Genomic DNA, 17,956 nt, shown 5'->3' on the forward strand with positions numbered 1-17,956 from the left:
GTGCTAATTCATGACTACTCTAATCAAGTTTTAACTTCCTCATTACAATCCAATGCCCTGAAAGAACTCCACTTTCTCCAAGCAGCTGAGACCCTGTATTTCACCAAAATGGAGACAACTCTTTAGTAGACATAGTTGTGATTCTGCTTTGGCGCTGATAACGTGAGAAATGTAAAAGCTGGGCCTAATAGATGACATTTACCCAGCCAGGATTTTTTTTTAAATGCTGCTAAATTTCAGTTCCAGTGATCTGATGGTTCAGACACGCATACAAATCATAAAACTCTAAATGGCAATTTGTGCTGGATATGAACTGCCTGTAGGAGCCCTTCTATAACCCCTATTATGTTCTAGATAGAAAACCCTTTACATCATTAATCATCACTCTTGGTGATGCTGGGTGGAGCAGCTGGAAGTATAATCATAACTGCAATACATCAAGCCGAAGCCCTTTCAAGAATGTCAGTCTCCTCTTAGGCCCTTTGCTCAGATTTAATTCTCACCTGAATATGGTATTCTTCCTCTCTTCAGGCAAAACTCACCCCTGCAGAGAGGCCAGGCCTAAAGGCCATGCACCACTCAAACTCCAGGTATGCCCTTCAAATTAGGATGCATAGGCTTTGAGCTGGCTCTCTGCACCGGGTGAATTTCACTTTTCTTATACAACGCAGTTGTGCAGCACAGCCCCATGCTGTTAAATAACAGCTGAGCTCCGCCCCATAAGTGGCTACATTGAAGTGGTGGATGAACTGATTCGTGTGTGTGTGCGTGTGTGTGTGTGTGTGTGTGTGTGTGTGTGTGTGTGCGCGCGCACTTTACCAACTATAGATTGAGATGATGATAGAAATCCAGATCTGTAACTGTTACATTAACTTTCCATCTAAAACACACAGCACCAAGTTTTTTTCTTGTACCAGTTACACACATGGGGTTGGAAGTCCTCCTGTTGCTAGTACTGGACTTATTGTGTGGTGCAGTGAATGGGATCCCTTTATTCTGGGGTGTACTGAAATCTCCCCTCCCGTGCTCCTGTGAAACACACTGGATTTGTATAAAAGCCTGTTCAAATAAACTGCTCTTCTCCTGGGGGATTTGAAATTAGGACACCCATGAACGGCTCGTGCATCTTTAACAATACTTTGTTTTCTTTGGCAATCAGAATATATAATTAGGCACATATAGTTGTACAGAGTCAAAGATGCTTTAGTTAAAGTCCCCTGAAGGGATTCCTGGAGTGAGGAAGAAAAGCCATCTGCTGACTCCAACGGAAGTGTCAGCAACGAAATAAACTTGGGAGGAACAACATAAAAACAGCTAGAGCTAAAACTGGAATTCAGCAACTCTCCAGGAAAACAAAAGTCACTCTCATTAAAAAAAATTTAAAAAAAAAAAACTACAGAAACCCAAAGGGCAAATCAGTAAGGCAGCTTCATATCCTTCTGTTCGTATACTTCCACTGGCAAGGGATTATTGTTTGTTTTTAATACGAATAAACACAACCAAGATGAAAAAGAGCCTCAAAAATTGTACCCAATAACATTTCTATCAAACTAAAATCTTGAAATTCCTGTGAGTCTTACCTCAAACCTCCCTTTAAATTATTAACTAGACCAATAAATATGATCTGTAAATTCATTAAAAGAAATTAATACTCCCATGGTTTTTTAAATAATGCATTTTAGTGACATTTAAACCAGGACAAATACTCAGCACACAGATAGATCCGTGTTATTTATATAACCATTGCTGCAACCGAAGCAAGTTAAAACTGACTAGCAGGAGGAAATTCCTTATAGTAAGAACTATGAAGCTGTGATATTACCTCCCAAAGGAAGTGATGGAAATCCCATTTCTTGAATCACTTAAAAGTACACAGCATGAAACAAAAGGAAATACATAAGATCTGATCCTGCAGTTACTACTGGGCTTGCATCCATGAGTAATGACTGCAATGGGGCTATTCACAACTGTAAGCACTAGGATTTCAGTTCAGGAAAGCATGAGACTTAAGCACATACTCAAGTGCTTTTCTGAATTGGGATCTGGGCTCAGTGATAGGTGTTTGCAGGATCAGGCCTATAATGGGGAACAATGCTGAATTGATAGGGCAGGGACACCCAGCTCAAACCTGCTCTCACTGAAATCAGTGGAAACTGCTATGGATTTAGTGAGGACAATTAGGTTTTTCAATGTCTAACTTCCATAATAAAGAACCATTTGAGATTCCTAATTTTCAAGAGGTTTCTCTTTCATCCATTTTAAATACAGATTCTTAGGCAGGCCAGATGAGACCATTAAGACCATCTCACTATCAGTCCAGATACTCATATCTGTTTTAAATAAAAGTGTGCCCAGTTGTATGCTAAAACTTTTTATAAAACACTCAACCATCTCATGTTACTGCATTGGGGTGAAATTCAGCCTCACCACAAAAGGACCACATAAGACCCTATCCATCACTTAAGCTCCTTATTAAAGAGTTTATGTGATGCACAGTACCTTTTCCAGGCCCTCTTGCACTGGGGTGAATTCCACTCTAACTGTTTATGCCCTTGTAAACCTTCACGTACAGGGGGTGATAGTGTATTCTAGCCATTTCATACAAGGCTACTACCACAGGCTATAGGAAGATGCCAATCCAGACACAAATATTTCTCTGGAAATTTCTACTGAAGCCATAACCGTGGCACACTGAAGCCAAAATCTTGCGATTCTTGTGTGATGACGTAAAAGATGCCGTAAGTGTTAAAATAATATGTACTTGGTAGATTTATCTTAGAGATAGCCCTGGACCACTAAGTTCAGACCTGGCTCCAAATCCAAACGTCTCCATTTGGGGTGTTTGCATCTTGGAGGACTGACTCATTTCCTGCTCTAATTTATATGTATTGATAGTTACCAATAACAACAACAAAAAAAAAATCTATATTTTGTCAACTGTTGAGGAGGGAGGTTTAAATGTTGACTAAAAATGAATCAATGACTTTGCTTTCATGTGGCCTCCGTGAAATGTATTAAAGGCCAACTCCCATATGATGACTACTGGGCTTCTGTCACTATCCTTGTATAATGTGGGGGGGGAGCGCTGAGAAAAAACACGAAAAAAACTGTAATGTTTGCAAAAGACCCACAGGTTAGCCAGAGTTCAAAATGCCAACCAACTCCCCTTTATTACCACAGCGCATACCAGGGTGAGCAACAGGATCAGTGTCTAGTACTCGGCTGCTTACTTGCCAACAGGAAGAGGGGCGGATGCATTCGGAGAGAAGGATAACTTACATCAATGAGGTCAGAGACATCGTGAATGTAGTATTTACTGACGGCTGCATTTGTGGCTGCCAGGTTCAGCAGATAATCGTTCCTGGCTTTAGTGCACTTCAGCTTGTTTTCAGAATATTTGGCTTGCCTCTGAAAAAGCAAAATAGAATGTAAAAACACAAATAAGTTATCCAGGAGGTTCACATTTCCTCTTGCTACAAGTCCTCCATAGTGCACTGCTGTGCTGGTGTCACGTATTAACACCCTCTTGGTAGGATGCAGCATATACGTTTACCAGTACAACAAGCGAATCCATCTGAACGTACCTGATACATTCAACAGCACAGCAAGTGCATTCAAGTTGAATGTACAGAATGCATTCAGAGCACAATTATCTTATCTGCACTTTCATGGAAGATTTGGCATCAGTCAAGATTAGAGGACCAAATTCTACTCACAGTTACACTGATGTATATCTGGAATTACTCCAGATTTATACAGTTGCATCTGGCTGTGGAATCTGGACCAAAGGCTCAAGCTGCAAAATTCAGAAGGGGATCCAGAATTCAAACCCCTACAAGTCCAGGGCATTTGTTCAGGGTGGTCTCCAATCAAGAAGTTAAACAAGAGTGCCTGACCCTTGCAAGGGGCTTTCTGCTATCTCATATTCCAGTGCAACATACACAGCTGGGTAAACACACATCTAACTAACAGTTTCCTGGCCAGGGAGGCTACTTTTCATTTTCACAAAAAAAGAAAATCAGAAAAAGTGCCCGAATGACAATATTTGGAGTTTCTGTGAATCTGCAGAATGCAAGGTTTTTGGCAGCCTGGAGAAGAAAGAGGTAATGGGTTTTGCCAGCACTAGGGCTGCATTTTTTCTTCAGAGCCCCATCAGAATGCTGCCCCATTAGCACACAGATCAGTGGAAAGAATATCCAAGCCTCTTCCTTCAAGTCTCTGATCTAATGAATCATGGAATATATACTGTTCATTGTTACAAGAACAGATTTGGGAGATGAAAAACGAAGCAGTGAAATACAGTCTGCAAGCTGACCACAACCCTCCCCTCCACGGTGTCCTCTCTGTCTACTTGACAGAGCATCACCATGGCAGACTAGATTTACTGCTAGGCTCCCTCCCTCAGCAGTCGACAAAGTCTCTCAGATCCTAGATTTTGTGTGATTAAAATCAGTCGGACCCACTGGCCACAGCCTGAGTAGCTCCTGTATAAGCATTTCATTTGCTCTAGTTTGTGCTGGCTGCCTCAGCCTTTTTTGTTGTGTTTGGTTTTCAAAGCCATTGCTTTTGGGAGGCCCTTTCAACTGCCCTTTTCAACTCCCCCTCCACGCTGAGGCACTGTGCAATATTTAATGGTTGGCCCCATCAGTCCCTAACCACGTATTTTATCCTCTCTGTGGATGTGTGCTGCACGTTGTTCCCCAGGCCCCGTTTTCTGCTCAAAGGTCGCAGCCTGACTTTGAATCAAACCCTTGCTGCCTACTGACTTTGGCACATCTCCATTACTAACAACCAATAAAGAGACTTTTTATAGCATCCCCAGACTGCTCTTCGCCGAACTATGCACGAGCATCGAACTAGCAGGAGACTTCCTCCCGGATCCCTTCAAAGGCTGCAGAAAGGGTTGCAGCAGAGTGATGAATGCTGGAGCCGAAACCTTTGCCACAGAGAGATTTTTGTCTGCACATCTAGCCCAGTACACATGTAGCTGGCATCCACTACAGCGCCCATCAGCAGCCGAGCTGTCAGCCATGCGGGAGGCTCATTATTCCTCCCACCCACCTTCTCCTTCATCTTCTCAATCTTCTTGACGGAGCTCCGGCGCTGAGGCCTGTCCTCGTGCCGCAGCAGGTTCACGCTGATGTCCCCAGACTTGTTGAACTGCTTTTCCTCCTGCTTCTCTGCTTCCTTCAGCTTGTTCTCAGCGCTGATGCTTTCCGCGTGGTACATGTGGTAGGTTTTCATCACCTGAAGAGACAGAAGGTAATGAGTCTCCTACACTTACAGTGTCCCTGCTTGTGCACAGTGCAGGCTGGAGAGCCCTAGAGACCATGGGCCGGATTCTCAGGTATGCTAAAACTGTTTGATGCCACCTCTTAAAGGGAGCTGGGGTCAGTCACTGAGACTAACCCTAAACCGGACATCTCCACAGCCAGGACAGAGCTGGCGTAACTCTACATCATCATGTCCCTATCCCCCAGTGTTAGAGCATGGCCAGAGTGCACTGCACGGCAGCTTCTCTGCTATTCAGAGCCACAGGGAAACAGGACATAGCTTACAGCAGCTCTGAGCTGGGGGCAGACAGGCCCTTGCATGGCTCCAGGATACGGGGTGCGCAAAGGTAGCTTGATACTACCTTGGCCCCAACCCTCCTCTTCCCAAGTCCAGGAACTGAGTAACTGAGAACCAGGTTCAATTCTCTAGCCATAGAAACAGGTGCAGCTTGGGCAGAGGCAAGCTCAACCCTCCACCACCCTGCCGATGTGCCTCATCTTTAACTTGGAGGGGTGCTGCTTCAGAGTGAAACAGAGTTTGATCTCCAGTGCCCATTCCAATTAGTGTCTTATCTGGCATCAAATGCAATGGTGGATTTGACAACATGGACGCCCATCCCACTAGGAACTAGAGCAGCTCGAGTTGTGTGGTGTTTGTGTGTCCCAAGAAAAATATCTACAGATGCTTCACTTCGACAATCACATTTTAAAAAATAAAAGATCAGAGGGCACAGTGTGATCATTTTAATAGTCTTGGCAAGAAACACCCATCTGCTCCTCTCTCTTTATGCCTTCAGTCACATTGTCCCCTTTCATCAGCTCGCTCCAGGACCCAGACGTTTTATTTCACATTGCCTTGACGAGGCCAGAGATGCTGGATTGGTCTCTGCAGAGCAGAATTACATGTTAATGGTCTGGATGCTGCTGTCAATGTGGCTGTGAAATACGGCTAATCATGAAGGGCCAGATTCTGGCTTTTATGCCACTGCCCTGCATAGGGCGCAGTGTGGAACTACACGGCCCCAGGAGCAGCGCTGGGGAAGATTGTGCCTCATGCCAGCACAATCTCTTCCTTTACATGTGGGTGTGCGCATTACACAAGCCTTTACGTTGCTCCCCTTGGGGTAGTGCTATGGCTCTATCCCCTTTCTCCTCACCTGGTTTTGGGTGAGCGGCTCCCTAGGTGGAACAGGAGCGAGGAGCCCCAGCCGGCCCCAGAGCGCAGGGGAGGCAGACGGACAGACAAACAGACCCATGCTGATGCCACTTTCTAAAGGTTTAAGGATGTTTCTAAAGTCCTCCTCAAAGGGTGTTATTCAGAACTAATCTGACCTCTCAGGGACCCGTGCATGGATGATGACATTTACCACAGAGAGCAAGCAGCTAACAGAACACTAATTACAAAGACTAAACTTACTCTGCCATGCTGATGGCTTTGAGAAGTAAGGTTTTAAAATGGGACTTAAAGCAGCTCTGAGCACCTCCTAACACAAGGATGAGAGCAGGCCACAGCCCCCAGGTGCAAAGGCAAAGACCCTGACACCTCTCCCTTTCTGCACCTCAAGCCCAATGCTGTAACAGCACCAAACCCTCCAAACTGAAGACATGCCAGCAAAGCTCTCCGCCTACGAAGCACCAACATTACAGTATGATATTGGCATTAAAATATAGGATGCAACCAAAATATCAGAGAAGGGAATGCCAAGAGCTCAATTCTGGGAGGTGCTAAACCTCACATCCCATTGGCTCCAGTGGAACCTGGGGTATGTCTACACTGCATCTGGGAGTGAGCCTGCCAGCCTGGGTCCACAGACTTGTGCTAATGGGGCTCACGCTAGTTCACTAAAAATAGCAATGTCAGGCCCAGCCCCACCCCAACCCCGGCTTGAGACCCTGAGCTCCAGTCTGAGCTGCAATGTCTACACTACTATTTTTAGTGCGCTAACGCAAGTCTCTGGACCCAGGCTGGCAGGCTCACTCCCAGATGCAATGTAGACATAACTGGAGGGGCTCAGCTGCTCTCAGAAAAGCATTCAGCTCCTAACAGGATCACATATGACATGGGGAGACATTCCCACCATTAACACGAATTAAGCTTCCCCTTGACTCGGCATCTTCACACCCACAGTTGGTAGACAGCCAGAGGACACCAGTCTGCAACGGCTATCGGCACATGTAAGTCTAAAAGTAAGGGGGACCCCTAGTAAATCAGGTGCACTGGTGAGAGGCTGAATCGGAAGGAACAGAGGTGACAAGGGGATGGATTTATGAGGAGTTTGTGAACTGCCACTGGAAAATCACTCTGTGCTTAATTCTACAGGCTGGTTAAAAGAAACTTTTCCTGTAAGGTAAGGAACCAGCAAGGGGATCTGTAACATGAATACAAGGATTGCGTTTTTGCAGGACAGCTCTTTTTCTCTCTGAATCTGTAAGCACATACCTGGCAGAGCTGGCTGCCTCTCAGCCATCCTCTCATGACCAGGCGTGGCCCTCACTTCACAGCCACATTCACCGCTGTCCCACTCAGTCCCTGCATTTTCTCCCTTTCCCCCTATTAAGCTTTCCATAAATCAGTTGGACTCAAGGTTTGAAATCCTAGCCCCACTGAAGTCAATGGCAAGACTATCATGGACTCCAATGAGGTCTGGATGTTGCCCAGGATATCTACCTCAAAGGAAATTTTCTTCATGGCAAAGACGCTGACCACAATTTTTACTAGTGATCTGGGGTGCAGATTTTGGGCATAGAAGGCCTGGTTTTCAGAAAATCAGGTCCCTTTAAAAGGCATCTCTCAAATTGGGCACCTAAAATCTCTAGGCACTTTGAAATCTTGGTCTTTAATCCCACACTAATTTCTGCTTTTTGATGGTGTCCCCCTTTCTGGGCATTTATCCCAGTGTTTCCCTGAAGTTCTTGTCAGGCTGAGCAGTACGTTAGCTCTCCGTGCCTTTAATCAGCCTAAGCAAACACAGGGCCAGATCCTCAGCTGGTGTAAATTAATGTAGCACCACTGACATCAACAGCGCCGCGCCGATTTACTCCAGTTTAGGAGAAATGGCCCACACTGCTCAAGTTGATCTACTAAATTTTTTGTGCTAAGCATTTTTTTTTTTAGCATCCTTTGAACAAGGAAGTAGAGCGAGAGGGAAGCCCTAGGAAGGAGAAAACGACAGAATGTAACCCGCCAGCTCTTGTCTATGATTAGAGAGCCCTTTATAATTGTCTGACTCGGGGATGGGGCTGGAAAGAGGAATCATAGAATCATAGAATCATAGAATATCAGGGTTGGAAGGGACCCCAGAAGGTCATCCAGTCCAACCCCCTGCTCAAAGCAGGACCAAGTCCCAGTTAAATCATCCCAGCCAGGGCTTTGTCAAGCCTGACCTTAAAAACCTCTAAGGAAGGAGATTCTACCACCTCCCTAGGTAACGCATTCCAGTGTTTCACCACCCTCTTAGTGAAAAAGTTTTTCCTAATATCCAATCTAAACCTCCCCCATTGCAACTTGAGACCATTACTCCTCGTTCTGTCATCTGCTACCATTGAGAACAGTCTAGAGCCATCCTCTTTGGAACCCCCTTTCAGGTAGTTGAAAGCAGCTATCAAATCCCCCCTCATTCTTCTCTTCTGCAGACTAAACAATCCCAGCTCCCTCAGCCTCTCCTCATAAGTCATGTGCTCTAGACCCCTAATCATTTTTGTTGCCCTTCGCTGGACTCTTTCCAATTTATCCACATCCTTCTTGTAGTGTGGGGCCCAAAACTGGACACAGTACTCCAGATGAGGCCTCACCAGTGTCGAATAGAGGGGAACGATCACGTCCCTCGATCTGCTCGCTATGCCCCTACTTATACATCCCAAAATGCCATTGGCCTTCTTGGCAACAAGGGCACACTGCTGACTCATATCCAGCTTCTCGTCCACTGTCACCCCTAGGTCCTTTTCCGCAGAACTGCTGCCTAGCCATTCGGTCCCTAGTCTGTAGCGGTGCATTGGGTTCTTCCGTCCTAAGTGCAGGACCCTGCACTTATCCTTATTGAACCTCATCAGAATCGTTGGGGGATACTGAACTACAGCCTGATATTCCTGCAGATTAGCACAGACCGTTTGTCCCCACCCCATCCTTTCACCTTTTAGACAATGTTAAAGAAAATAAACTTACAAGGACTTTCTTTCTGAGCCATTGATTTTCCAGAGAGCAATAAACCTGTATCCCTGGCTAAAAATGGAGTGGAGGGACAGCTTTAGCCTAAAGCATACCTTGTTATATAACTGGCTCTTCAGATGGCTGCTGGAATCCAAACCAAACCCTAAAGGGACATGTGCTAGATTTGATCTTTCTGGCCTTTGAGATCTTCCACGGCTTTGCGCTTTGCTTTTGATCCTGTCAACCAGCACACATCTGTGAGACTGCAGAGTAAAAATGGCACTTGCTTTTCATCGGCAATGTACTGTTCTAGCTTCCTAACTGCACAAAGACACAACAGGGCATATTTTACTGCTCCATAACACACTAGAAACTAAATGGAGGCTATAGATCAGGGCAGGCCTCCCGTCCCATGCAACATGGCTGAAGTTTCTCTAGGGTTTGCTCCAGGAGGCTCAGGCTCTGGAGGTGTGGAGGGATAGGGTGGTGACAACTACCCCATGGTATTGACTCCATCTCACTCCACCCCACCCCACAAGAACCCTGTGAGGATCCTTACAGCAAACTAGTGATGGCCTCTTACCTTACACTTGTTCCCCCACAGCAATATGCAACATCCCACCCCTACCAATGGGAACTTGGGGCAACAATACTTGCCATTACCGTGGGGATCAGTGGACGCAAGCCAGGAGGTAATACAACAATATAACCTTAGAGCTAGGGCCCTACCAAATTCACAGTCCATTTTGGTCAATTTCATAGCCAGAGGATTTTTAAAATCATAAATGTCACGATTTCTGCTATTTAAATTTGAAATGTCATGGTGTTGTAATTGTAGGGATCCGGACCCAAATAGGAGTTGTGGGGGGAGGGGTCACAAAGTTATTGCGTGGGGCGGGAGGGGAGGGTGTTGTGGTACTGCTCCCGTTACTTCTGCGCTGCTGCTGGCAGCGGTGTTGCCTTCAGAGCTGGGCAGCTGGAGAGCAGTGGGGAGACCAGATTTCACAGTCCATGATGCATTTTTCATGGCCGTGGATTTAGTAGGGCCCTACTTATAGCCTTTCCTTCCCATTGCAGCCCTGCCAGATAGAACAATCAGGTTCCACGAGTCTATGCTCTCAGAATCTTCTTGCCCCATAGGCAGCAATAAACCACATAAGTGGCAATTTGGCCCAACGTAATTATCACAAACAAAATCAATCTGCTTTCATGCTCTCATGAACATTTCCACTGTTCTCCATAATGGCTATAGACACCTCTTTAAATGAGCCTTTTCTCCAAACCAGAGCCCCTTTTATATTCCCCGTCCCAGATAACACCAACTCTTTGCAATACAAATCTATAATGTCAAAGGATAACAATCTTTCACATGGGCAGAAAGTACCTGGTGAGGGGTTGGGGGGGAGGACAGGAACAAGAGACAAGTCAAGTAATAATCAATACCTGCTGGCAAACAGATCCTCCTGACTCAATTAAAAGCAAATATAGTTCAACCAAAATGATGTCCTCTGAACTGAGTTTTAACATGGGCAAAAGGTTCCTTTTAAATGTCAGCTGAGTTGTCAGCAGAGGCATAAAAATGTTTCCTATGTTTTGGGGGAAAGGATGGCCCTGGGATTCAGCCACAGGCCTTGGAGTCAGGAGAATTCCCACTGTTAGTAAGGTGAGCATTTCACCTCTGCACTCCATTCCTAGCTCTGTCACTGACTCGCTGCGTGACCTTGGGCAAGTCCCAGCTTCCCTGCAACAAACCCACTACTTGAGTCAGGTACGCTGCCGACTGTGAGCTCTGCCAGAGTTTTGAACAAAGCTGGGCTAAGTAACATTTTTGGATGGAAGCTACAAGAAACCATTGTTGCTGGGTGGGGGGGGGGGGCGCATATCAGTGAATTGCAAGGCGTGTGCATCCACAGAAAGCAAAAGCAGAATAAAAAGGAAGTTTGCACAAGTGAAGAAAAAACACAGCATTTTCCACAGCTGTGGCTGTCAAAAAGAACGTAGTGTTTTGCTTGGAAGAGGTTCGGCTGAAACATAAGATCTTTTTCCCAGCCAAGCATAAACATAGCCTCTAAATGAGCTTCAAATGCCTTATCAAAGTCCCCCAGAAACATGCTGTCTCTGATTTATAATTTAAGAAGAATGGAAAGAAGAGCGAGTGGAGGTTTGAGTCCCATTTCTGCCCTGTCCTGTGTTATGTCACAAAGTCCATAACTTTCCACATGTGTTTGCAGCTGCAGTTTCCCTAAAGAAAATCACAGAAGACAAACCAGACCGACACCTCCTATGCTACATACACCAATGGGGAAGAAAGACTTGCTGGGTTTTCATACAATCCCTCCTCTGCTACCCTGCCCCAACCCCGCTTCTTTTTGTTGAAAACACAGAGGAAAAGCGGAATGGAATGGCTGCACTTTGAGCAATATCTGGCTATCACAAGAGAGGGCTCCCAGGCATTTCCAGAGACCCAAACATACACAACTGCACTGTGCTAGTATAACAAGAAGGTCTGACAGTGAAACCCTGGCCCAGTCGGTATTTTAAATACAACCAGGTTTTTGTCCCCAGGTTGTGAGGTGTTCGTTGGACCTGGACACTGCTATGCCCAAACAGCAACTTTCAGCACGACTATTTGTCAGCTGTGTTTGAGCTTCTGTACCTACCATGGTGTTCAGGCATGGGCCTGATCCAAAGACCGCTGTGGTCAGCTAGCGTCTATTGACTTGAATGGGCTTTAGTTCAGGCCTCACATTTGTTGTGCAAGAAAGACTGATTTAAAAAGGAAAATACCTTATTACAGAGCATTATAGAACATAACCTACTCCCACTGCAGCCTAGTCACTCTACACCCTTTTCACGGTCATGTTTGCTCATTATCATAATTATTTTGCTTAAAAGTCTTCCTGCCCCACCATGTTTTACTCCCACTTGAGCCTGATGCGCATACAGGATTGGAGGATAATAGGGGCTACAGGACTGGAACTTCACTGCAGGATAGGCTCTGCTTATTCCGATTTGCAGAGCATCTCCCACTCATGAGCAGCAAGAATACAAATGATTGCTGGGAGAGTAGAGCACAGCGCTTTTCAACTGACTGTTCCTTGTCCAATCTGCACCTCCTCTAATTAGCTCTAAGACAGCACAAAAGAATCATTTTATATCATTGATTCTTTCCAAATGGATGAAGTTTGTGTCAGTGACACCACTGCCTTGGAAAGTTTGCTGTACAGATAACAGCCCTCATTATCTCTCATCTGATGCCACTTAATACTTTAGGAATGAACTGGTCTTTAAAATTCCCAGGCTGAAAGGAACAACTATTTATTTTAAGAATTCTCTTAATTCTGGAGGATGTCTACCTATAGCAATCTACTCTCCAATCTGCAATCCTCTCACGCCTTCTGGACAGCACCTGGAACAAAGTCATGTTGTCCCTGTCTTAAGCTATTGGGTCATAAAGAAAAGCTGCCACAGCTGTGTCCCTGGGATCTTTTTGCAAATAAGTTAATTAGCTACAATGGAAGGAGGAAAAAATATGTTGTAATGTTCATTAGTTATTTAACACCACAAGTTGCGTTTTGCAATATTAATATCACGTTCTAAATAAAGGCCACAGTCAAAATTACTAGTCATAAATGGTGCTGCTTGCTGCCTTTAGCTAGAGCGCTTTAGGCTTTTAAATAGTTCCTCATTAAGGCTCCGATTCAGCAAAGCACTTAAACATATGCTAAGCACTTCGCTGAACAAAGACGGAGTTAAGCATGGGCTTAAGTGCTCTACTGAATGAGGGCCAAAGGCCAAAATCCAGCTCCCAGTGGAGTCAATAACACAACTGTTATTGAGGTCAAAGGTGCAGCATCAGGCCCAAGAAGGGGACATACCTCTAATCTAGGCTGGAATTTATCTCTGTCCCACTCTGAGCTGGTGTTATTACCCTATTGTTATTTTAAGAACATATGAACTGCATGCTGGATTAGGCCAAAAAAGGCCAAGCAGGTCAGGATCCTGTCTGACAACAGCCAAAGCCGAATGCTACAGAGGAAGGGATAATAACCTGCATTGCACATAACTCCAGGAGGAAATTTCCTGACTGCAAATGGCAACCAGCTTTGCTCTGAAGTACAAGGGCTGATGGCTCTTATAATTTTCCCCCTAATTTAATATAGCTCTAGATTTTATTCTAATTCATATCAAGTATGCAATCATTTTTTAAAATTAATTTTTTTCAATAATATCTTGCAGCAGTGAATTCCCCAGGTTAATTATACATCATGGTGCTTTGACAATTTTCAGTATGCTGCCTCTAACTGGGTGCTCGTTTGTGTAGTATGTGAAACAAACATTGTCACATGCAAAACAAGTAATTACACTGCGCCTACAGAAACAGAAATAGAGCCTATTAGCTCTATTAAACAAATTGAAACTTCACTTTGAAGCTATTTATGTTGACCCAAATTTTGGCTGACATTCCCTTAAACATGAATGCATACAACAAAGGGAACAAGTGGTGAGTGAAGACACCATACCTTTACGCATGAACCTTGCATCAACTTGTGCCCAAATTCTGAGGGCTTATCTACGCATATATTGGAAGTAAAACAACAAAATCCATTTTAATTCCCACCTTAATTTCTTTGGTGCAAGACTGTGTGTGGATGCTCTTATTTCAGGATGAAATTTTGATGCAACTTAAGTCAATTTTTTTATTTTTACGGACTTACTTAAATTAATAGGGCACTCATTCCAAAATAAGGGTTTGTCTGTAGTATAGCTGGGACATGTACATTCCAGCTTGAGGAGACCTATCTTCACTAGCTCTGATCAAGCTACTGTACGAAAAACAGAATGATAGTTGTTGCGGGAAGGGCTAGCTGCCCAGAGTACAATCCCATCTGAGATCATAGGTATGTACTCAGGGCAGCTAGCCCCGCCTAGCGCTCGGGCCACCACAGCTACACTTCTATTTTTAGCTTGGTGTCTTGGAGAGCTAGCATGGGTATGTCTTCTCGAGCTAGAATTGACATCTTCCATCTCTAGGGTACACATACCCGAAGAGTCAATACACACAGGTTTACATCAAAATAATGAAAGGCGTGAATTCAAACAGATTTAGTTAGTTTGGCTCCAGCTTGTGGGTAGCAAAGCCCTGAGATGCAAGTTAAACAGTGCAAAAGTTTCCACATGCTCTATACAGTTCTCCTCACACAATCCCCACCAGGATCCTAGCCAGGGCACAAACATGCATGGGATGCTCACAACTTCCTCTTTTATCATGCATAGCTGGAAAACATGCAGGGAAATCAGTCCACTTGATGAACATTAGTCCAGTAAAGAAGTGCAATACTGTAACGCTGATATAGCCCTACACAGCATGCAATGTGCTAGCTCAGCGTGTGTGATAATGTTAACACCTAGTGGCTGGCCAACAGAGCAGATAAATGACTTACTACTGTATTACTGCCAACTAAGACGGACCTCCATTAGCATAAGAGGGAGAAGACTGATTTTTCGAGCCAATGGTTCCAAATTTTATCCCCATTTCTACACAACAGTGATTTAGCTGTCAAATATTGTTTAAGTATGTGGGCAGTTGCTTGATTCATTACAAGACATTGCCAAGGCCTGAGAATACGACAACACCACTTCAATCATGGGGATGGTGGCAAGTCACAGAGCAACACTGCCATGCTGGATCATCCTGCACTCAAAATATGCTACAACATTTTAAACAATCACCCAAGAGATGACACAAGCCAGTTGCTTAACCAAGGTAATACGATTTGTACTCTGTACGTTTGGGATGATCTCTTAAGACAACAGGCTGCCAAATAAGGCTCAGTTCTTGAACCGGTTTCATTGTAATTTCTGTAAAGAGCATGCCTCTTCCAGGCCACGCATTTCTAAAAGGCTGACACAGATCGTTGGCCATCCTTATAGGTAGATCAAGTCAAAGTAACGTGGTTCTCCTTCTCCATAGATTTCTGCCTTTTTATTCATTTAAGCACACCCAAGTCAGAATGTGGGAGCAGAAAAGCACCACGGGTGAAATCTCACTGAAGGTGTTGAAAATTTTGCCACTGATTATGGGGCCAGGATTTCACTCCAAGTTTGTCTTACAGAACTGCATTCATTTCAGACCCCAACAGACTTTTGAGACTTAGACTGAATTCACGGTGTTGCATCCAATGAAGTGAGCTGTAGCTCACGGAAGCTTATGCTCAAATAAACTGGTTAATCTCTAAGGTGCCACAAGTACTCCTTTTCTTTTTGCAAATACAGACTAACACGGCTGTTACTCTGAAACCTGTTCTTCATTTGGTGTCTTTATCCTACATCTGGGCTTTGAATAGATTGATCCAATTGGTAGGTTTAAAGTTAGATGCAAAATGAGGGTGGAGCAATCACACTGTTTCTGAAATTAAGATTAATCTCCTACTGCCACTAATAAACCTTTGACATCTAGACATCAACTCACTCCCAATTCTGGCCCTTTTAATCTTTCCTGATCACCCACCCACATAGTAACCCACAGAGCAATTCAATCCCCCAGCAGCCTGTGCAGAAACGAGCCTGTTAAATGAAGAAACTAGCTATTCATAGTTAAAGATTTTAGCAGAAATTTAAAAGAAAAAAAGTGCATAGTCTATTGTTTAGGCCAGTTTATCAAAGTGCCGGAACAACATGATTATCCATCTTGTTGGTAGGAATAAACCTGCTGTGGACCAATTTATGTCCAGGGAACAGATAGGATTGAGGGGCTCAACTAGATTGCCTGACTTTTCCTAGGTAAGATGGATGTTCTGTTGCTTCCTAGAATGCATCACCAATCCTTAAACCCAAACAGAAATGAAAAACCAACTCCTGATGGCCAAGGATCAGGAGCAATAAAAGGACTTTTACTGTCTTTCTCATGAAAGCCTACTTTGGGAGTAGTGGGCTCAGGTAACAGGGTCATGGTTTCATTAAGAACTAGGAAGATGAGGTCTGTGAGGAAACTGCCACTGTTGAATTAAATCAGGAAGAACAGCACTTACAGGAGAAAAGTGATACCAAATTTACCTGCTGAAGGCCTGATTAAGCCATCATCAACTGTGGGACATGGGCAGGCAGCAGAATTCATAGAAGAGCCAGATACAACTGCACTTAAACAGTGCCAATTCAGAGTGACTCCATTGAGCCATCAGAACCTGGCTCAAAATTGTAGTCATTGATGACACCTAAAAGTGACTACAGAAAACAGGAGTAAAAGCAGCATCAGAAAAGCCCCAGCAGGTTTGAACGTTACAGCAATGAGTAAAGATCTTATTGTATCTAACCCAAAGCAGCCTGAGGGGCCTCCACTCCACTTAACTGCAAGAATCAGATCATGTGATCTATAATATGGTCTTAAATCCATGGCTTTTAAAATCTCTCCACTGTAGGACTAGGACAGCTGGTAAGTTTTTCCTCTGCCCTAGTCAAACCCGATTTAAAACCCAGTATTTCCAACAACTGAAAAAACCTAAAAAGGCAGTAACTGTAACACGGATGGAAAGAGCCTCCAAAAGTAACTGTTTCACACTGTACATAACCAATTACATTAACTCTGATCCTGAATAAGGGAATCCTCACTACACAGCTTAAAGAAGAGTAGGAAGAACACATTACTTACCGTGTATAGCTCATTGGTGACCTTCAAGAGTTCTTCATGCATCTGTAGACCAATTTCTTTACTCTAGGAGAAAAAACATTGAAAGGTAAATTAAGATTCTGTTATGTTCACAATATTTATTTTTTCTTACAAAGGTCAGCACACTTGGGGAGGCGGGGGGGGGGGGGGGGAATAAATGAACAAGTTGTGCGACCTTGCACGGTTCTATGCTTACATGACATAATACTTAATGGTTTTCAGCCCTGCTCGTTGTCAGGTGAGCTCTGGATGCTTTTTGCTGTGCTGCTGGCAGACCCTGCCTGTAAGGCCAGCACTGCCAGCCACCAGAAGATTGCCTAGGAGAGGTGGATCCTTCAATGGCACAAAGATTCATGAGCCAGCTCGCCCCTGCAGGGGAGTGGGGGTGCGGCCAGGGATAGAAGGCATGGCTCAGCTGATCCCCAGAGCCTGTACTGGTGCCTTGGGGCTAGCAGGTGTACATTAATCCAGCCTTTGGGTTGCTCTTGGCTATGCTGAGGGACCACACTGGCACACAGCCAGCGCAGGATTAGAGGAAAGCAAAAGGCACTTTGCCACATGCCCCATCCTGAGCTGGACTGCATACACCTCAGCCGTAGCCAGGGATGTGGGCCTTCGTCTTCAACTATTAACTAACTCGTCAGTTCTTTCTTCCTGCCGCAGCTGGGAGCTCGGCACTCTGATGGAATGCCAACAAACACCTCCTTCCATCACCACAGTGCACGTTTATTCAGCCCCTTTCATCAGGGCAAGGTTAGGTTACGCACTCAGTGTTCTGCCCAGGCAGGTAGCACAGAAGCCATCGCAATTACTACCCTGGCAAAAATCTAGCAAACCTCTGATAAGCATGTTGGACTCCACTGAGTTCTG

General features: G+C 44.6%; 1 protein-coding gene across 3 annotated transcripts in view; it reads right to left on the reverse strand.

The window, feature by feature from the left end:
• The window catches only part of SRGAP3 (SLIT-ROBO Rho GTPase activating protein 3), a 269,776-nt gene that overhangs the window by 56,847 nt on the left and 194,973 nt on the right, over positions 1–17,956 (reverse strand). For all 3 annotated transcript variants that reach the window (XM_043551354.1, XM_037904515.2, XM_037904516.2), the window contains exons 4-6: positions 17,069–17,131; positions 5,062–5,247; positions 3,280–3,408 (exon numbers count right to left, since the gene is read on the reverse strand). In XM_043551354.1, coding sequence (XP_043407289.1) covers positions 3,280–3,408; positions 5,062–5,247; positions 17,069–17,131 — 378 coding nt within the window. The remainder of the gene's footprint in view (positions 1–3,279; positions 3,409–5,061; positions 5,248–17,068; positions 17,132–17,956) is intronic.

This window comes from Chelonia mydas, chromosome 7 (assembly GCF_015237465.2).
Source record: "Chelonia mydas isolate rCheMyd1 chromosome 7, rCheMyd1.pri.v2, whole genome shotgun sequence".
Taxonomy (NCBI): domain Eukaryota; kingdom Metazoa; phylum Chordata; order Testudines; family Cheloniidae; genus Chelonia; species Chelonia mydas.